The 23,370-nt window shown below is 35.7% G+C and overlaps 1 protein-coding gene across 12 annotated transcripts in view; it reads right to left on the bottom strand.

The window, feature by feature from the left end:
* Positions 1-23,370, bottom strand: part of LOC126853622 (trinucleotide repeat-containing gene 6C protein) — a 37,227-nt gene that overhangs the window by 5,357 nt on the left and 8,500 nt on the right. For 5 of the 12 annotated variants that reach the window (XM_050599485.1, XM_050599475.1, XM_050599477.1 and 2 more), the window contains 15 exons: positions 17,858-17,907; positions 17,320-17,432; positions 16,481-16,661; positions 13,364-15,745; positions 12,623-12,981; positions 12,144-12,459; positions 10,104-10,631; positions 9,598-9,971; positions 9,016-9,213; positions 8,165-8,323; positions 6,677-7,126; positions 6,269-6,589; positions 5,853-6,079; positions 5,380-5,758; positions 2,016-5,242 (listed from right to left, as the gene is read on the bottom strand). In XM_050599485.1, coding sequence (XP_050455442.1) covers positions 4,901-5,242; positions 5,380-5,758; positions 5,853-6,079; positions 6,269-6,589; positions 6,677-7,126; positions 8,165-8,323; positions 9,016-9,213; positions 9,598-9,971; positions 10,104-10,631; positions 12,144-12,459; positions 12,623-12,981; positions 13,364-15,745; positions 16,481-16,661; positions 17,320-17,388 — 6,285 coding nt within the window. In that variant the 5' untranslated portion in view covers positions 17,389-17,432; positions 17,858-17,907 and the 3' untranslated portion in view covers positions 2,016-4,900. The other 7 variants (XM_050599483.1, XM_050599479.1, XM_050599478.1 and 4 more) reach the window with 7 other exon arrangements.

Raw genomic sequence — 23,370 nt, forward strand, 5'->3', positions numbered from 1 at the left:
CGCATTAAAAGTGTACGCGAGCATTGTACATGCATGTATGAGTAACATGAGTGTGTAAGAATGTGCATCACTCTTTGCACGCAATGCGTAATTATCGCGTGCGTGCTTCGATTTACAATTATCGCGATGATCGATCAATCGTATTTTAGTTAGTTGTGTATGCCGTATATACGCACAAGTTTTACGTACGCACATTTATAAATACGCATGTTAAGCCTTTTTCGAGAGCTTTTATATATTTCTACATATATAAAAGAGTCGATAGTATATTTAATTTAAATTCCGCTTATTCGTGATCAGTTATCTCCATCTGCTGATCTTTTACTAACCGTTATTATAGTTATTATTATTATTATTATTATTATTATTATTATTATTATTACTATATTATTATTATTATTTATTATATACGCGAAATTACAAAGTATTCATTAAGCAATGGTATTAATATTAAAATCAAATATATTCCATGCATTGGATTATTCACACCATACGGTGTGCGTATATGTGTGTGTGTGTATGTGTAAACTTAAAGGACCCTAAATACCTAAATACCATCTATATATCAATCACTGTTATCACAACAAATTCTAATGTTTTTTTCTGATCTTATCTTGGCTAACTTGGAGAAAAGTTCCCCTTTGATTCTCGAAAGCAACAATTTTCATTCGCAGTAAATATTATTCGATATCTCTTTTCTTCTCGTCGCCCTCCGCTGCTAACTTAGCACTGCATCAATCTATCTTGCACTTAAAGCCGAGGCAAACAAGTAAACCCATTGTAATCAACAGACATGCCTACATGAACCGTGCTGAGAAATGCAAACGCGAATTCTTCGCGCATTCCACTTTCATACCTCGCTTCATTTTGCGAAAGTGAGCAATTATACTCTATCGCATTCATACTATATTCGTTCGTTCTTTCATTCCCTTGTTTTCTCTTATTTTGTATGCTCCTTTCCTGTTTTTCTTTTCCTCCTGTTTCCTCATTGATATTATTTCTCACGTGCAACATTCTGCCTCATTTATTCTCCTCTCATCCTTCTCTGTCTCTGCTTTTCTTTCTCACAGTCTCTCTATCTTAACGCTCATGAATACATTTAAGTCTTCTGAATCTTAAATTCTATTAGCTTAAGATCTATATTTCAGAAACGTTAGAACGCCATTGTAGTTTTGTCAACCCTTTTAAATAGCTTATCTTTTAATCTATCCTTTAACCTATCTTTTAAAGTATTATTAATCAAATTTTTAGTTCTAGCATATTAATTAAATTTCGTCAGAATTACTACCGACGAATTATTATATTGTTGTCTCGTTATTAGTATGATAATTCGTATTCATATATATATATATATATATATATATATATATATATATATATACACATATAAATTCATAGTTTATAGTTATCATAGAAGTGCATCATATATATATATATATATATATATATATATATAAGTTTATATTATAATTGTCCTTATATCTTAGCACAGTTCTTTGTCGTACTCTCACTCTCTCTTTTACACTTTGCTACACCTTGTTAAGTAAAATGTCAGGATACCATACATATACATATTACATACATATATGTATGTACAGGTATGCTGTTTGTGTATGTGTACAATATAATAATATATGAGATATATTTATGCATATATGTATATCGTACTCCTGGAAACAGGTTGTCGCACAACTCAAGAAATGCAACTCACAATCCGAGTATTTTTTTTTTACAATTCTATTTATATAAATTCTTCGCTTAGAGATTTATCGTATAATTCTTTGAAAGACAATAAAAAATTTATTTTGCATTAAAAATATGTAAGCACATAACCTTAATTAAAACTTTATTTTCGCCAACTTAAATATGCTAAAAGACATAATAAATAGAATCTTTAGACAAAGTCAATAGATAGATATAATAGATGCAACCTATTTAATTAATTTATCGCAATCATATTATATATGTTACTTTCATCACATATTTTTAAATATTACCATCTTAAATATTATCGTTTTTATTTTTTCTATTTATTTTACCATTTCAAAAAGTTAAGAAAATTATTTCCTCGATTTGCACGGCAGTCCTTTCTTTAGGAGTACGATACAATTATGTACAGAACGATTCTCATAATCAGCGCTTTCACTACTTCATCATTTTTTTTCTTTTCTTTTCTTTTTCTTTTTCTTTCGCTTTGCAACTGAGGAGCTCATATAGTCGTCATAATCGTACCGTCGTGTTCTTTTCCGCTTCCTCTTGAATTCTATCTACGTTAGACAGTAATTATGAATACTTCTTAAATTATGCATTCTTATGAAAATATTAAAATTAAGCATTACGTAACAACACTGGCCGACAGAGTCGAGGCGATATGACCGGTGGAACCGCGCGGATTCACATCGCGGATACATTGCGAAGGGATGCACCGATATTTTCGTCATATATCATGTGAGAAACGTGGCTTTTTTGATAATATCTCCTACAAAGCAATTTTTCTCTCTCGCACTCTCTCTCTTTCTCTTTCTCTCTCACTCTCACTCTCTCTCTCTCTCTCTTTCTCTCGCTTGGAAGGCAACAGATATAAAAATTTCCAATGTTTTTTTTTTTTTTTTGATTTACTGGTTTGCCAAAGTATAACGATCCGGCATCCGCGAGGATCGACCGATTGCATGGAAGCGGCGATAATCATTGTCGACCAATGCTATTGTGTACGTTTCCTTAGCTTGGCGTGTTGACATTTGCAAGCATGCAGGTTCAGTCATGCGTGGCAAACGTGTGTAATCAGCATGTGTGTGTATGTAATTGTTCACACTTTTATCGCGCGCGGCTCGCGTCTTGTGATTGCTTTTCTTTTCTTCCTTCTTTTTCATACATATGTAATATGTTATATATTACACACACACACACACATATATATATATATATATATATATATATATATATATATATATATGCACGTATATATCTTGTTCTCTTTCTATGTCTCAATTGAAGGAAAAAAAGCCGTCTCTTTCACATCTTTCGCGGTTTTTATGCCCACTGATTGATCGCGAAATGTCTTCAAAATTCCGCGCCGACACGCGGAGAAACGGAAAGACAAAAAAGAAAAACTGTTGTATGAGTAAATAACAGTTCGCTTGTTCGTCGTTTGGTTATCAGTCCATTCAGGTACCTTTGACGTTGAAGAGAAAAACTAATTTAAATTCATCCTAGAGACTGCGAGCTCTGCGCTCGACAGTATATGCGCTCGTAATAAATGCCATCCATTCGTAACATCGCCATTTACTCACATTGCGATCTTACGCGGACCATTGTGATTACTGTGAGTTCAAAGTATCATCACTAACAAGAGAAGCGTAATCTACTACATACGCAGTAATTGGTATGTAGTGTTCATTACTCATCTTCATCTTTTTTTTCATGTATACCCCATATTTTCAGCCGCTTTATTAGCTGTTTGTATTAGTATTTTCTTCGGTCTTTCTCAACGCTTCGTGTTCTAATCGCTTCATCTCGTTTTTTTTTTTTTTTTTTTTTTTTCATTTCTCTTTATCTTCTGTTTATCTTCTTTTTTTTCATTTAAACTCTACGTTAATAAATGGTAAAGAGACACACTGGACATTGGCACGACAGGTGGCATCTAGATTTAATATAGAATAAAATTTACGTTATTGCGATAACATTTGGTATCGTTGCGTCGTTGCCCAGTTAATCTGATATCCCTGCATTCCTCTCATTTCTTCCACATTCGTGGAGGAGTCCGGAGCGCGGTGGGGATTGGAAGTCGGGACAGAACACCAGGCAGCGACGTCAATGCTTGTTTTTTAAGGTTTTTCTTTTCTTTTGATTAGATTGATACAGTCTACATTTGATACTCGCTGCAGTCTTCGGAACTGTCCAGCAAAAAATGGAACACTCTTTGACCTGATCAGAGATCCTCGACGATAAATCTTCATTGAGAAAAGCGCCCTTCCTTCTTAGTAAAACAGCACGAAGAGCGCGGATAGATTTTTTTTCTTTCTCTCTCTTCTCTTCTCTTGTCTACATTTTATCTTGATACATGCTTACTACATTTGCTTAAAACGATGAGAACGCCATTTTGTCGTTATCTATCGTGACAGATCGCAAGCAATACACGTACCAAGAGATTGATGAAAAGATCGTTGCGATTGGTATAACTTGTCCTAATTTGATCTTCTGTAATCCGTAAATCTTTTAGAGATATTTATATCTCCTTAGAGTAATGACGCGACCGCATTCGTATTTGCAAGTACCTTTCGTTTTTATTAAGTGTTTTTCATGAATGTATATGTGTGTGAGTGTGATTTGTCATGTAAAATTAGATATCTATCGCACAATTTGGTTGTATTGTGATTATTTCGCTTACGCGTGTTTTCTACTCAAGGCGGATACGAGGATAGTAATTTCTTTGTTAAGTAACTCGTTATAGTAATTGCATTTTCTAGCAATATAATTGACGTTTCGTGAAGACCTCGTCCGTCTCATTTCCTTTCATTCTCTTTTGCACACACGCACGCACGCACGGGCGCACATACATACACTCCTTCTCTGTCTCTCTTTCTTTCTATCACTCTCTCACAATTCTCCCTTCCTTTCCCTCTTCCTCTCATACATTCGCCTTTTCTTATCATCGACAGAGTATACATAAGCAGATATATCTTGTATCCGCTCTAACTAAAAACACCGATCGATAACGTGATAATACTTGAATATACAAAATGTGATCTAATAAGAGGAATAAGGGGGATCGGAAGGGGAAATAATACGCATTCGATCACGAAATTTGCGTCAGCCAAGCTGCATCTTTGGACTTGCGTCATAAACAAGTTGATTTGTTTACTTATTTGACAAGATTTCGGGCGGATAGAACTCTCGTTCTCTACATCGACTCACCTCCCAGAAGATCTCCGGGTAAATACGAGTTGAGAGAACTGGGAGTTGCTCGTTGCTGGTCACTGTTGTCTATTCCGGCATTGCTCCACAGGGAATTGCTAGTGGGCGGGGCGCCCCAGAGTTGACTAGAACTGCCTCCCCATGTGTCAGGCGGCGGGCCAGCTTTGTTAGTTGGTCTAAGGCCCCAACCAGCTCCACCGGAACCACCGGCCTGTTGTTGTCCGCCGTGGCCGAGTTGCTGCAGAATCGTGTGCACCTCGCTCTCTGCGGGCGACTCGGCAAATATCGTTGTGTTACCCAGGACGCAATTGTTTAGGGCTCCTTGTGCCTAAAAAAAATTGATAGTTCCATTGATATTTCATTAAAACAAAATAAGATTCATTGAAACAAAATACTACATGCGCAAAAATCTGAACAAAATTCGATATATAATTCCATATTTTTTTTTTTTTTTGTATTATTTACCTTGATTGCCTCGTCGCGAGAAGAATATTTCGTCAAAGCAATTCCATGATTCTGGTAAAGACGGAAATCTTGAACCGGTCCATGTTGCATACATAATGTTTTCAAAGTAGAACCGTCAATTTGTGGAGTAAGATTCTTCAATAGAAGCCAAGTAGACATCCAACTCGAATTGCTAACCGACGACGATTGAAGACCCCATGAACTGGACGATCTACTGACACTTCCTAAGCCAGCTCCCCAGCCATTGCTTGCGTTCGTAGCCCCTTTACTACCCAAACCAGGAGGTGGACCGCGCGCTTTGCTCATCGGTGCACCCCATAGTTCTGAAGTCACAGCAGTTGGCGGAGGAGCAGACTCTCCCCATGTATTCTTGGAAGTGCTGCAACAAATTGAGTTTTTGTAACTATACATTCAATGATCAAATATCATATATTTAGATAGGACAATTATTTGTATTATATATTATATATTACCTAGTAAATGCACTAGGTGTGGTAGCTGGTGGATTAAATGTCCACGTAGAATTACTTAGACTCGGGATCGATGTGTCAGGATTGGCTGTTTGCGGTGGCGGTGATGTTTTGCTACTCGATGAAAAAATCGTGTCAGGATCTTTAATAGTTGCTAGAGATAACGGAGAGCGCACAACAGAGCCGGGAGTGATGCTAGGATCATCCTCGATGCTTTTTATCTGGGTACCCTAAAATGAAATGAAATATAGGTGGACCTGGATAAGATTTAGATACTACACGCTGTTTTTTATGCTTCAATGTTTATGCGCGTTTTTCAAGTTATATCAATAGTATAGTTATATGAATAGTATACTCTCTGAAAACATTCGATAATGATAAAAAGCAAATAATGTTTGACGGTATTGGAAATGGATTACCTTCCATGGCTTCCCTGGTTCAAATTCCGGTACAAGGTCTGTATATGCAGCACCACCTGGTTGCCAGTCCTTTCCATCAGTCGAATCGCTGTTACCTGGATCAGGCCAACCGCTATCGCCGAGTCGAGAAGACCATGTGCCGTCGCTTTGACCTAACAATGGATTCATGTTTGGACTACTATGCGATTGAGTCAAAGCACCAGGTGTTGTGGGCGGTTTACTTGTAGTTCCGGGAGCGCGGGAGAATTCGTTTGACACCAAATCACCGTCCTTGTCGAGCGATGGCAGCTTCCACTGATTTAATCTCGATTGTTGTTGACTCTATCGAAAAAAGCATATAAATGAAGATTACATAGTTACACATCAAGATCTCGCATATTCATATGTATAAACTAAACACACACGTACCACCGGAGGTTCTTTATTCATCGTTAAATCACTAAAACTGTTTTGCAAAGCTGACATAGGATCGTGCACAGATGATTTATAGTACTCTGACGCTTGTGATGGAGGAGCTGGATGTTGTTGTTGTTGTTTCATATACGTCGCTTGCTGTACCGCGATCTGATTCTGCAAATTCGTGATTTGCTGCTTGGTTTTTGTAATTTGAACACTAATCTGCAGAGCAGACTGATTGCTTCCTTTCATTGAAGTATTCTGAAGAGTGTGCTGTTGATGCAATTGCTGCAGAACCTTGATTTGTTGCAGCAATTGATTTAGTAACATCAGAGTTTGAGGCGCTAGTGGTTGATTTAAAATCTGATGATTCAGATATCCTTCATGGACAGCTAATTGAATTTGCTGCACGAGCATACGCAATTGCTGTGTACTTGGCTGATTTTGTGTTGTGCGAGATGCCTGAAAATTAATATATAAATGCGTATAAAAATACCGCATTAAATAAATTAATTTTACAAACGCAAATGCGTTAAACAAAAGACAATTTGATTTAAATTTTATATATATATATATATATATATATATATATATATATATATATATATAGGCAAAATATATACATATATCTATATTGTGATTTTCTATTTCAAATATATTTTTTTTCAATAAAATATTAATATTATATATAAGCACAATTCTTTTTATGTATATTTAAGCTAAATTTAATTTAATTTAATTGTAAAACTAGCTAGTTTATGTATTTTCTTAATATTAATATATTACAAAATATATGACAAATATATTTATATAATGTATGTTTTTTTATTAATATGTAATATTTTGTAAACAATTATATATATATATATATATATATATATATATATATATATATAATATCGCTTTTTAATTACGTAATATTAAAAAAAAATAAATATTTTATATATTCCAAATTATCAGTGTGTAAATATGTTTAATTTAGATTTAGAACAATATTTCTTAACTGCTCCGAATAGTTAGTAATAAATCATTAACAACAAATAACATGCACAAAGATTAATATTACAAATTAAAATCCAAATTCATGCATTTAAAAATCAGATTAAATTATATACATGTATTAATAAATATTTTTGCTATAATATCTCTTTTTGCAGCATAGAATTTCTACAAAATATTGACAATTAAAATGTAAGAAAATATATAACATTTTGATAAACTATATATATACACTCTTCCCCTTATATAAATAAATAAATAAATCATTATCGTCAGACCACTTTAAAAAAATGAATTTATCCAATCTTCTAAGTCATTACTATAAATTTGTCGAAACATGTGATTCTTGTGATTATGCTTTGTCATTAACGCATATAGGTACAAAATTGGCATTATAGTGTGTACCCTTGCTTTTACCATAAAAAAAATAAAGAAACCATATGATATCATTAAATACTATTCGATAAAAAGTTTGACGTTTTCAAGAGTGAATTTGTTCACCTGATTGAAAGGAGGTTGTGGCGCATTAGTACTTGGCTGCTGTTGCTGTAGCGGAACAGCTGTTTGTTGCTGTTGCTGTTGTTGAAGTTTGAGAAGACTAGCACTGGTGACAGAACCACCTACGCCCCCACTGGTCGCCCCACTGGGCACTCCTCCGCCCTGTGTTAAATACAAATTGTACCCTAATTGCCTACCTTCTTTCTTCCTCCTCTTCTCCCGCACACATTAATATATTATATTGCAAGTACATTTTTATTATGGATAGTAATTGTTACAATATTTCCATTATAGACTGTTGAAACTTTCTTCCTCAAATATAAATCATAACAAAATATTTGTATTTTTTTATAAGACTTTCATATTTAAATATTTAATTTCTATATTTGAATTCTTTTTATTTATATGCGAATATTTATGCTATATACATAAATATATACGATTCGCACATATATTACATTTTCAATGATGTAAGAAAAACATCTGCATCCATACAAAAAAACAATTAGTAATTATAAATACTACATTAGTACTGGATAGCGATTTCTATTTTTCTTCCTATCATTCTCAATTCATCACTTTCAACAATTAGATATTGTTAATTTCTAATAAAACACTATCAAAGTGTGCACTCGCTCAATCTCATTGAAAACCGTAGCACATATTTATTTGCTATCAAATATGTTCACTTTGTCACACTTTCAAAATCAATATTGTTAATAAAAGATTAAAAACATATTATTCAAAAATTCAGTATACTCCTTGGGAAATTGCACAAAATCAAAAACTTATTTTTCACAAAACAAAAATATATGTTTGTGTACATATTGTTTAATTCAGCTAATTACACTTACCGGAGGAAATGACATCTGCTGTCCCACATGATTGAATCGGGGATATGCAGGCGCGGTGGTCGCTTGATGCGCCGGATCATAACCCGAGTGCGTATCGTGGCGTCTCCACTGATCGAGAGGACGTATTTGATTGAGAAGTTCCAGTGCCTCATCTCGGTTCATCTCTCGATTCCTTAATGCCACTTCAACATCTTCTTTCTAAAAAGGATATAACAACAATAAAGTTCTCATGTAAATATTGCATATTCTTATAGTATCCTATAATTTTATTATTTTTAATAATAACCTATTTAAAAATTTATTCTTTTTATTATGCCTTAATAAAAATTCGATATATTTTACAAATTTACACTAACAAATCAATGATATACAAACAACTAATTTACTTTAATCCATAATATAAGAAAAAAATTAATATTATTTCTCATTTCTAATATCATAATTCATTATGGCTACAATGAGAAACTAGAAGCCTTGAGTTCTAAATCTACTATTATCTTAGCAAGTTAATAAATTGTAAAAATAAATGATGGGAAAATGTAAATTACAGATGAAAAGAAATAAAAATTTAAGATTTCATACCTTAAATCCTAATTCGCAGAGATATCGGAACTCGCGACTATTCCAAATAACTTCCTTCGTTAAAGTGGGCTTTGTAGGATGCGCCCAGCTAGGAGTCGGATCCATATCAGAGTCGCCCCAACTACCAGCAGGTCCCATAGGCTTCGGCTTATGCGCAGTTGGACCACCCCAAGCTGGATTTATTTGAGGTTCATTCCATGTAGTAGGTTTAGGGTCATCCCCCCAGGTTGTGGGATCATGCGGCCCGTCTGTCCAAGTTCCGTTGCGTCCGCTCGGAGCGCCAGGGTGACCCCACATAGGATTACCTACGTCTGGTTTCATTCCAGGTTGTCCTGGCATTCTGTTCTGTGGCATACCCGGTGGACATTGCATGCCTGCAAAGTCAAAGACATGAGTGATTAGCATTAAGTAATTTTCAAAACTCCCAAATAAAAAATAAATATATGTTAATAATTTTTGTTTCAACAATACTATAGAACAAAAAATTTTGAGACACAAATATGTACCTCCACGAGCCAAATTTGGTGCAGGCATATCCTTCCAATGTGACACTTTGCTACCTGGTATTGACCGCTGATTAGCACCCGGATTTCCCCAGAGACTAGTACCATCGTCGTAATTGGGTACGTTGCGTCGTTGTGTCGGCGGTGAGGGTTCTTCCCAACCGGTTGGTTTGCCAGGCATAATATCCTTCGGCGGTGGCGCGGCCCACTGATTCATGTTCGATGGATTAAGCATCTTGGCCGGCGGTCCAGACGGGTGTTGATGACCCATCTGATGATGTCCAGGAGGCCCAGGCGGTTGATTCCACATCGCATCTGCGTTTGCGCCATGCAAACGTCCTGATATCCCACGCGGATCACCACGCATGTCGGCCATTCGTGGATCACGAGCCATCGGATCCATTACACGCATGTGATCTCGTGGATCCAAGGACATACGGTGATCCCGAGGGTCACGCATCTCTCTGGGATCCACAGATCGCAAATCTCTTGGATCTCTGTGGTCTAGTCTGGGATCGCCCCAATTGGATCCTATCGCAATAATTAATGTTTTTTGTAATTGCAGTTATTTTTATCGCCGCGCGCAATAATCATGTCGATTTATATGTAATCTATATTTCATCTAAACTATTAAGCATGATATGATACTTTATCAAATCTGCGATAATTATTTATTATCGTGATTAAAGAACGTATTTAATATATATATATATATATATATATATATATATATATATATATTAGGGTGTCCCATAAGTTTCTTCCGCGCCACGCTATGAATGAGTCTGACTAGCTATGTTTATATAAACATGCAGGCTTATCTCTTAGCCGTTTATGGCATCGGTTTCAGTCGTCCCAGAGCTCTTTCAAAGTACGTTTCGTTGGTGACAAAGTCTCTTTTAAATTTTTTCTGCCCTGTTCAATATGGAGAACCAAAAGAAGCATTTACGGCATGTTATGCTTCATTGCTTTAAAAAGGCAATAGTGCAAAGGACACTGTAGACGAGATTTGCACCGTTTACGGGAGTGGTACTACGACCATTAGGACCGTCCGCAATTGGTTTAAGAAATTTAGAGCCGGCAATTTCGATTTGCAAGATGAAGACCGCAGCGGCCGCCCAGTAACGACGGATGCGGACCTTATCAAGACTGTGCTCGCTGAAAATCCGCGATATAGTGTGCGCGAGATAGTGGATGACACTAACATTCCCAAGACAACGGTACATAAGCATTTGATCAAGATGGGATATGCAAATCGGTATGAAGTTTGGGTTCCACACCTATTGACGGATATCGGCCTTATGAACCGCGTCTCTACGTGCGATTTGCTTCTTCAGCGACATGAAAGAAATCCTTTCTTAAAGAATCTTGTCACTGGAGACGAGACTTGGATTTTGTATCAAAATGTTTCTCGAAAACGCACTTGGTCCAAGGAAAATAGACCTTCAACTGTTGCGAAGTCTGGACTTCATCCGAAGAAGGTTCTTTTATCCATTTGGTGGGACTGGAAAGGTGTAGTGTACTACGAGCTCCTTCCTCAAGGTGAAACGATCAATGCTGACAAATATTGTAATCAACTTGATCAACTGAAAGCCGCCATAGCAGAGAAACGGCCAGAACTGGCGAACCGACGAGGAGTCGTTTTCCATCACGACAACGCAAGACCGCATGTTGCAATGGTCGTGAGACAAAAATTATTACAGTTCGATTGGGACGTTCTACCTCATCCTCCGTACTCCCCAGACCTTGCTCCTTCCGATTATTACTTGTTCCTCTCCTTAAAAATTCTCTCCGTGGTAAATCTTTCAAATCCATAAGCGAAATAAAAACGCACACAGATGAATATTTTGCAAGTAAGCCTCAACAATTTTGGAAAGAGGGCATAATGAGGCTTCCTGAGAGATGGAAGAAGGTTATAGAACAGAACGGTTCATATATAACACAATAAATCAACCTCAAACAACAAATATCGTGTATTCATTTCGCATCAAAAAGGGAAGAAACTTATGGGACAACCTATATATATATACACTCCTCACATACCAGCTTGATTGCCAGCAGCACCGGTCCATTGAGCAGCGCTCGGCTGTGATTGCGTCGGTGCACCAGTCCACATGTTAGACGAATCAGCTGTTTCGTCATCTTCGCCCCAGGTGCCACCAATATTGGTCGCCGGAGTATGGCCCCATGGTGTTTTTGTCTGCTGTTGAGGTGGCGGCTGTCCGCCGTTACGCAGATTCGCCTCCCATAGATCGGTACCGTTGTTCACTGGTGGTTTCCAGATCGGTACACCGTCTTTGGTCATGCTTGGTTCAGGAGATGTCGGCACGTCCCAATTCGTATCTTGATTCACGTTTTGCTATACAAATTGTTAATTATTATAATTATAAAATTTGTTGCTGCATACTTCTACTTTTTCGACATAATAAAAATTGATTGAGGTTTTATATCTCGAATAGCAAGAATCATTAAAAAATTGCACTTTTTTAAAATGTATAACTATATACTTGTACTTTACTTACACAGCCCCAACCATCGTGACTAAAAAGCGCTTCCCTCATCGTATTGAGTTGCTCGAGTTGCTGTTTCGTAGACGGGTTATTAGTTGCCGAAGTATTACCGATACTCACAGCTCCCTGGGTAGGATTATTCGATTGATTGTTATTCGCACTCGAACCTGAAGATTGTTGTTGTTGGACGCCGCTACTGTTATTATTTTGCACTGATGGATTTTGTCCAAGACCACCTGGGTTGTTAGATTTTCCCTGAGGCCATTGGTTATTATTCTGATTCGCTTGAGTAGGATTATTTGATTGAGACGTTGGCGGACCAGATTGTTGATTCGATTGTTGATTGGGATTAGAAACTTTGCTCACATTACCTATAATTGATCAAAAAAGAAATACATCTGTCATTATAAATCATAGAGAAAAAAAGTTTATTCACACAACTAGTATTTAATATTTTTTAAGTAATATTTTCATAATTTTTCTATAAGTATTCAAAATATTTATTTTATATTTTGTTTTAATATCAGTGTTTCTATTATCAATAGTTTAAATTATCAATATATTATCGCATAGCATATTAATATTTTAAAAGATTATAATATAAATTAGAAAAGATAAAATAAATTAAATACATATATAAAATAATTTTAATGATATATATATATATATATATATATATATATATATATATATATATATATATATATATATAGTAAAAATTTGTAAAAATTTTGTAGTTGTTGGTGGCCTTACCCGGATTATTTTGGCTTCCAGGTGGTCCTTGATTTTGATTTTGATTTGGATTTCCAGTGACAGATCGGTTGACGGTGCTTCCGCCCCAATTATTCGGTGCATTAGCACCACCGGGTGGATTTCCGGGTGTACCACCCCATCCACTCTGATTCGTATTGTTGTTATTTGGCGTAGTGGCTTGCGTCGTTCCCCAATTGGTAGCTCCACCGCTATTCAAGGAACTCTCTCCGCCCCCTGCTAATCGTAGGACTATTGGTATGCCCCAACGTTGTTTATAACTTGTAATAGGCTCGTTGTATTTGTGATATAATTGCGCAACAGGATTACGAAACAGGATGTCCAAGATGGATTTTAGTTGACGTCGTTGAACTCCATACTCGCTCCCGTACTTCTCGCATGTTTTTCGACAAGCAGGAACTAACGCACGCACACACTTTATAAGGTATGACCATTGCAACGTAGACGATACAATGGAATCTTCGTTGCTGTTGCATATGATGGTATCATTATTATCATTATTATCATCATTATCATCGTCATCATTCTTACGACTTTGGTCGCGTCTAAGATTATCTCGGTCATATTTGCAGATCAACTGAGCGTCATCTTTCGATGTTGTTGTAGTAGCCTTGAGCTTGTCAATAGCATAAATTTGCACGAGTTTAAATTTAGTTGCGTCATAATGACACAAGTAGTCATTCTTATTAAGATCATCTGTAGTATGACTTAGCAACATATATTGGATACATATTTGGTCATTTTGGAGTACATTGAAATATTCCAATCGCATTTCATTATCGTTCGTGCGAATCTCCGCCCGAGACACAGGTACAGCAATTGTTTGGGATGCGACGGTGGCTGATTGGCATGTAAGCGTCATCGTAGGCTTGCAGGTAGTCATTATAGGAATGTTGACAGTCAACTTAACTTGCTTTCTGTTGTCAGATTTGTCAAGTCGAGCGGCATGAGATGTTTCAAACTTAACATTACTATTACATTTATCGCTTAGCGTAGACCTACATACAAACTTAATGGTAGAGTTAGATTCACGATCGGTAGCGACCAATCCCCTATTATATTTACTAATCTTAAAACAAGTGGTTAGAGGCTTATTGTTATCCTGAAATAAAAGAGCACCAACAGTAAATATTGTTGCTTCGGTACAACTAATACCATCATTTTGAGACCCTAAGATTCTAACATTAGTAGTCATTACACTAGTCTTGTAGCACACAGCGATGTCAACAATGTTTCCGATAACATCTGGATTATTATTATTATTATTAATATTAATATTAATTTCCTCTTCAATACTACCAACGTTACTGTACTCGTTATTATAATATTCATTATAATTATTACCAACGTTGTAATCATTACTTTTACATATTACTAATAATGGAACACATATGTGTTGCATCAGCTCGGTCACAGTGACATTACATAATGGAGAAATAGAAGATTGTACATATAATTGTGTGAGATTTTTCAGGAAAGATCGCAAAGTGTGGTCAATTACTTCGTTTCTGAAAACGATAAGCGTAATGGAAGAACTGGCGGCGTACATCGCAAAATTCTGAGCATAATAAACAGACACCGGTACTAGAGTGTTGCCGTTAAAATGCAATTTCAAGAGGTGTCGTACTATTCGGCGGCTCAGCGAGACTCGGATGTTAGAATCGTCCAGACTTCTATTGTTTGCAAGCAGTCTGGAAATCTGAGCAAAACTGGTAACTAGGGCGTACTTATCACCTAGTAGTTTCATTCTATTCGATGTGGTGGTAGAATCGACCCTCTTAATACAAAGAACCGGGATGACAGCAACTATCTTGTCAAAGCCACCACTAAAGAGGAGGTAATGATTACTGTAACTGGTTGAGCTGAGCAATATCACAGACTTGGAGTTGTTATTACTTACATAACTAAAATTAGCCTTAAATTTATTGTTGTCGCCTAGGTCAAGGCAGGACCCTAGTAAGGAGTAATTGTCGTCAGAGTTAGGGAGGCGTAACAACCGTTGGGGACTATCAGACTTGGGTATCCTAACTAGGCTAGGTACCCCAACGGCGCGATACGCTTCATCCCTTTCAAAATTTACACGTACCCTTATACATACTCTAATATATAGATTACTAAAGCTAGTCTTATTATCACTTAATGTCTTACAAATAGACTTAGAGTTATTGGCGGAGCTGCCCAGCTGTAAACCAAGCAAGCCCGGTGTGTTTTGCTTTCTGTACTTGTGATGATTATGTTCTGCATTGTTGTGATTATTTATTTTATTATTATTATCGCAGATTAGAAGGTGATTTGTTGGGTATTTTGTGGTTGCTGGCGCCACTGACTGGCAGGCCTTACCTATGCCGGTTGAGTTGAACTCACCTGTAATTAAAGTGCTCATGCTGTATGCCATTGGAATTTCTAATGTATATATATATTCTATATATATTCTAATGTATATATATTCAACATATTTAATAATCATTTATATATATATTCTGCATTTAATGTAAATAAATTTTTCTTGGTTTTTGTTGGAAATACTACACATATGTTTTGTGTAAAATTCAAAAAACATTAAAATTATTAATAACAAAATAATAATAATTTGAATTAATATATGTAACAATAATAATGTCTCGATTCGACATGTTTTATATAATTTAAATAGTTTTTATGTTTATATGAAAAAAGTTAAGATTATCTATATGTTTATATATATATATATATATATATATATATATATATATATATATATATAAAATTTAATATAAATTTTTTTATAAATATTCATCAAAGCTGAGCTTATAATTTTATTCAGCTTTCAACATCTTCCAATTTTCAAATAATAAATATTAAAATAAAATAAAATAATAAAATATATAAAATTAGTAAATAAACATATTTTTTACAAAATCTACTTGTATTTATAATTAATATATAATATATTAAACATAAGATAGGCGAATCAAATAAAAATATGTAAATACATTTTTAAGGTAACTTAATATCGCTGCAATATTCTTTTAATGATAAATTTTATAGTCAATTTAAAACAAATTTCCTTATAAAAATTATATATATCACTAATAAATATCAAAATATCAATTTACTCACCAGCTTGGTTCAGCAGGACGGTTGAAAAGTCATTGGCGGCGGTAGCTTCGGGATGGCTAATAGGTGCTGCCATCATGCTGCTGTTTGCTATCGATTCGATATCACAGTACCTAGTGTGCTCTGATCCTTCCCCTTCCCCCACCCCATCCAGACTGCTTTCCCCTAATACTACTACATCCCCCTATACGACATAAAAAAAAGACAAGGAGTTTAAAGTCCGTTTCAGGAAATGTTAGTGTACAAACTAAAATGTAAGATATAAACAAACAAATGATAATAAAATTGACATGAAATTAAAATAATATTACATGTAAACATAAAAAAAATTCAATCTTTATAATTACAACAATTAGACGTAATATGTACATTTCTCTAGAATAAAAAAATAATTTATATGCAGTAGTTACAGATATTCTAAAAGAAAAAAAAATAATTTTAATATTTATAAATATAAAATAATAAATAATTAGACATTTGTCAAAAATTGTGCAATTTATCGTAGATTGTGATATATGTAATGTCTTCAAATAGTATTTTATTTAAGATACATGTACTTAAAAGATTATGAAATTGTCTCATTAATAATAACTATCAATATTTATTTCATTAGATTTTTTCCTAGTAGAATTAATTAGATTTTTATTAATCTTTAATTAGATTTGATATCAAGATAATAATTTATGCTGATATTAAGAATCTAAAATTGTGATAACATGAATAATTCATTTCAAATTTATGCAAGTTTTTAGAATTGACATATTTCAGCATAATTCTGAATGATATAATTATAAAAAAGTGTGACTATCCTAAATGTCTACAATTTGCATGTATATGCTTACCATGGAATTTTGTACGAAGGCATTTGTTTCTGTAGAAATCTCATGTGAACTAGAATTGTGTGGAAACATTGGGCTCAGTTCTTCTTTGGCAGGCAATGCATAGAAACCAAGATCTATATCCAAAACATACAAAACACATAAATATAATTTACAATAATATTTTTTTACAACTTAAATAATCAGTCACAATATCATTAAGTAAAAAATAATTAGCAATATATATATATATATATATATATATATATATATATATATATATATATATTATTAGGAACATCAATGTTAATCAAAAGTAAATTTTTCCTTTCCATAATAGTAAATAAAAAAAAATAATTAATAAAATCTATACTAATGTAGTAAAATATAACTACAGTTTATCATTTAATTTTTTAAATTAATACGTTTGATATCTGTAATTATTTTAAAACAACAAAACTAAAAATAAATGCTGTTAAATAAAATACTAATAAAATACTAATAAAATACTAATAAAAAATAATCTTTATTTGCAAAACTAATTCAAGTAGTAAATTAATACCTCGTAAACTAACGCTATCAGTGCGCTCCTAGCTCCATGCCAGTGGAGATCTGAAAAAATACAAAATATATCAAGATAATCGCGGAATATTTGCTAGAAAAATATATTCTACTTAAGTAGTATCAATTTTTAATAACGTGCTTACTTAATAAATCTCAAAATTTTCTTGATAGAAATAGAGTTTATTGTGTCTTTTATCAACTGTCGATATTGAAATAATTTATATTCTTAAAAAAATTGGCTAAAAATTAACTTATCTTAAACTTGTCAGAGTTTGTAAATAGAGTACTTATATATATTAACAGTTATAAAAGAATAATAGATTAATGTTTTAAAAATTATATATATATATATATATATATATATATATATATATATATGTATACACAATTATAATAATTTATTATAAACAGAGCAATAACTGTTAAATTAAAACTGATTAAAAAAAAAAACAAAAAAAAAGAAATAAAAGAAATCTCATCAATCTCGTTTTATTCCATATGATTTTAAAACCATCACAATTTACACATATTCACTCCATTCTTGTCTCTTCGTCTGCGACTCGCAGTTACTATCGATCGAAGCACCTTAAACGAAGCAAAACGAAAAAGAAGAGTATAAAAGATCTTCGCTCAAGGTTAAATCCAAGTTTCTGCATAACCACTCAAAGATTATCGCTGGATATCGCAACAGGATGATTCTAAACCTAACCTAAGCGACGTATAATTACCGGACGATTCTGCTTATTCGACGCCCGAAATATCGCTTGCTCAACTCATTCTGTCTCCCGCGGAGCTTGCAAGAGATATATATCCGTTTAATACGATCCGACGACAACGGGCGTGACGGAAAGGAACACTATACGACGACGTACGTTTGATAAGACATTATTTACGTACTCGAGTCGTCCTCGTAATACCGCCTCACGCTCCGAGCTCCGAGGCGCTCCGAGTTCTGGCACAAGCGAACAACGGAGCAGCTAAACGTCACACCATGCGAGCAGCGCGCGACGCACTTCTTGGAGAAGGAATGGAGCTCGCAAGGTACGAGCTCGGCGCGAGCGGCAGACAAAGATAAAGATATCGAGAAAGGGAGAGGGAGAGAGAAAGAGAAATGCCAGCACGGAAGACTCGGAGAGAGAGAGAGAGAGAGAGAGAGAGAGAGAGAGAAATAAAGACAAGAATATATTCGCCAAAAAAAAAAAAACGTACCTCGAACCGAGCGTCACACATCGGGTCACTCGGGACGATTAAGAGACAACCGATGTTGGATCCTGCGTACTCCCCCCTGCCCTCCCCCACTCCGCGAGACACATTCGCGAGCAAACGTCGGCAGCATCGGCGTAGCCGCGTAAATTTTCACGAGATGATCACACTTGAGAGGCAATGGTGGCGGCGGCGACGACAGCAGCTGCGACGACGGCGACGGTAGCCGCGCAGGCAGGAGGACGACGAATGGCAAAAGGGAGAGAAAAGGGTCACCGCGGGGAGTGCCGCGCGGGCGACCTATTGTCGTACCCGGGGGCCGGGGGCGCGCGCGGGTTCGGTCGGATCGGTCGGACTTGCACACTCGTCTCCCGGGTAAACGAAGAACGGATCAGTCTGCACGAAGCTATTTCGCTAGAACGCACGGAATAGCGAAGCGTAGTCCGCTCGCTCGGCTGGCGAACGGCCGTTCCCGCGAGCGACCATCCTCCCCCCCCGCAACACAGCACGAAGGCCGCGGCGCCCGCGGCCGCGCGCGCGATCGGTGGCGATCAGCGGCGCGGCGCGGCGGGGCGGGGCGCGTTTGCATCTACGTCCATCAACCGACCGTGCTAAGCCTCCGACACGATGAATCCGACTTTTCGCAAAATCCTTATCGTCGGTTCCGGAATACCGGTTTTCTCTAATTCACCTGCATTAATTATCGGGCAAAAGAAGACGCGTATCTTAACTGTTGATGTATCGAATACTCGCTTGTGGATAATTATTTCCAAATCTTAATTCTTGCAAAATGCAACGATATTATGCAATGGTACTATCGAAGACACTAACATCCGTTCGATATCCGATACGAAGCAAATTCAATCGATACCACAAAGAAAATAATGTGAATAATATATCATACAAAACGCTCAATCGAGAACGTTGAGATATCCCTAATCAAAATTACGTAAATTACTATTTCGCATGCTCACAGCTTTTATTGGAATTATCTTTGAAATTATAAAGTCCACATAGTTTCCGCGCTTTATCTTTCGTCATACCGATCTTAATCTCTCTCGTCCTCTCTCTCTCTCTCTCTTCCCCTCCTCTAATCTCGCATCTTCTCCCTTTCTTTCTCTCCTACCATTCTTCTCCCTCTCTTGCATCTTCCCATCTTTCTCTTTTATGTTTCTTTTTCTCCCTCTTTCTCTTCTGTCAATAGCAGAATTCTCTCATCGTATATCGCGCAACGGATGATCCGTTATGACGATGAACGTCACAAGAATCTTGCGCAAAGGGGGAGGGGGAGGGGGAGGGAAGTTGGGAAGCGCGTTTCATTCAAATTTAGCATTACTGTCACCTGTTATTCCGCATCCGCGCGAGCTACTGTATTATTTTTGCACGAGTTGTTGATTTAAACGGAAAGCCATCCGAGAATAATTTCCGGAACGTGTTAGCGCTCTCTTACAATGAGCAACTAATCCGGACGGATCTGTCTTACGCGAACTAGGACTGAAATGCAAGATAAAACAAGCGAGTTCATCGTATAATCTTGAAAGCGGAAATGTCCATCGCGCAAAGAAATATTTACGTGTTCCCTTAACATAAAAGCGTTGTCGAGAGAATGTTAATTAAATTTGTCACTTTCCTGACATTTTAACAAATCTTTTCTAGAGATTATAAATTATTTTCAATATGTGAGAACTCTATAGAACGGCTAATATTTTTCTAACAATAAGTATTTAAATTATCCGTGACAAATTTTACATTTGACAATAATAAATATCTTTGATTATTTCGGATTATACATGATAATAGCGTAAAATTTTCCGCTAATCTTTAAGGCTTTATTAACCACAAGCATTTGTATTTACAACAGGCATCTAATACTCGGCATAGAAATATCATAAACCGTCAAAATGAGATAAAAAAGATAATAGTTATTTGTATAGCATTTTTATTTTTTAGCGGTATTTGTACGTTCAAACAGTCAAAAATAACATGGGAAATTTAAATAAACTACATTCGAATCTTGAAGCATGTAAATGATACTAAAAAATGTGAAGAGTACATTGTCAACATTACATTGTACCATTATACACACATTGCCAGTCTCTGCTATCTAATCTAATCATTTAAATCTCGCATAAATGACACATGCTGTCATGTATTTTTATCGAAACCAGAAAGGCTCATGTATAAGCCGTATCTTTGCACGTACAAGACTAGCGTACGAAAAATCATGAATAATAAACCGGGCAACATATTCTCCTTTCTCTATTAGCTGCACTTGACTGTGAGACTGGCTTATATCGATTTAAAATGGCGGATCGTTCGTTTACGACTCTTGAGCATGTTCTAGCGCATCGGAACGCGAAACGCCGCTATTCGACGCGACTTTACCGCGCTCGCGCGCGCGCGCGGACTAGTATAAGGGCATCATCTCATCTCGCGTGTGCAACTTCGCAAGGCGAAACGCGCGTTTCTCCCTCTGTCACTGTCACCGCGACGTACTACGTTGCATGCGCCGTGAGCGCGTATTTCCGCGAATGTCCCGTACGCGAGTATCAAAAATTATTGATCCACTCGATGCCAGTGCGCGTGTGTGCTGCGTATACGCGCGCGCCGGTGGTCATTGTGTGTGCTCGCAAGTCAGTGATTCTCAATCTGTCCTTATAGATCTCTGTTAGATCAGACTTTTTTTTTTTTTGCCACCTTCGGGAAATAGTAATCTTATCATGTGTACAATTTTCTAATTTTCATAATCATTATCTCGATATCTCATAGTCATTATCTGCGATATATTTCTTTCTTCGAACTAAATTAATCTAATAATACTCGGTGAAATAACATCGTAATTAGATGTATCAATTTTCGCTCCGAGGGTGACATCCGATATTTCAACTTGAATTTCATATACTACTTAGAAGAGATACTTAGAAGAATGTTTGATAAGTAATTTTTTTACGCGCTAATTTAAATTTCATTGATATTGAAAGAAATTTGATAATTACATTTTTCATAAAAATTTGATACTTTTACTTCAAGCAAAATAAGTCTCTCACACTTTACAAAGAAAATGGAAATTTTTTCGCAAAGAATTTATTAAGGCGCTAGATTAAGATTGAGTTAGCTAACGTAAGTTTAAACAAACTTGATTTTTTTTCTTTCTTTACTAAAAAGGGGATTATCATACAAATCACGAATTACCATAAGATGAAAAATTTACGTAATATTATATTGAGATTTTTGAAACTGAAAAATCATTCAAAATACACAATTCGTGTATCACGATCGTTGCAGTATTGCGTCGTACTCGCTAAAATATCACGAAACTGCAATTGAGAACCATCGACGTATGCGCGAGTGCACATAGTGTGCATGTATATGCAAATACATGTGATGACGAGTACGCGCGCTGTTCTCTCGGGCGCACGTCTGCCCTTCTACTACGAGTCTCGCCGCTATTTTGAATACATCCTAAAGATAGTGATAATAATGAAATAATAGCCTTTACAACCGTCACTAATGCTCTTCTGATTCAAATAAATTAACGAGACAATTTCGTATGGATGTCCCATATTATTGCGATAAGCATAAACGATCAAAAAATTTTTATTACTCCATTGCACTTAAACAATATTTTACAATTCGCGAATAATTCCCCGACATATTTCACCGATTCGAGAATGCGTGATATAAATATAACGGATGGTCGAATTAATGCTAAGTAATGCAAAATAGCTTCTACGTCTTTGCGTGATGCATTTTCAGCAAATACAATATCAGTCAACAAACATTTTTGCACAATATTGCATGAATGGCGGTTTCTGTGAAAGGTCTCGAGTTCGCGAAGAAATTCGCTCGATCGCGAGAGAAATTTTCTCGCTATTAAAGAACGATTAAAATAATATCATTTTGCCGAATAAGGTCGCTGTGTAATAAAAGTTTGTACCCTCCGTATAACGAAGGACGTGTCGATAAAAAGACGCGATCGAGGAAAATTGATACTGTCCTTCCTCGTGGAAAAAAAAATGCTTCTAGTAGGGTAAACAGTATAGTAGGTTAGCAAAGTATTTTTTATCGGGACACAAAGAAATATTATCGGCCTGGAAGAACTCATTAACCTTTGTTGTATAAAACTTCTTTCATAATATATTTTTAGAATATCTGCGCCATTGTGAAATCGTGTGTCATTAATTTTTAGGAAAATACATCTCGGTGATATCTCTTTAGATTCGAGATTTGTCTTTTTAATTAATAGCGCTCTTTGGTCTCTCTCTCTCTCTCTGGTCTATATATTTTTTTATAAAATATTCTTTCATA

This window comes from Cataglyphis hispanica, chromosome 12 (genome assembly GCF_021464435.1).
Source record: "Cataglyphis hispanica isolate Lineage 1 chromosome 12, ULB_Chis1_1.0, whole genome shotgun sequence".
Lineage (NCBI taxonomy): Eukaryota > Metazoa > Arthropoda > Insecta > Hymenoptera > Formicidae > Cataglyphis > Cataglyphis hispanica.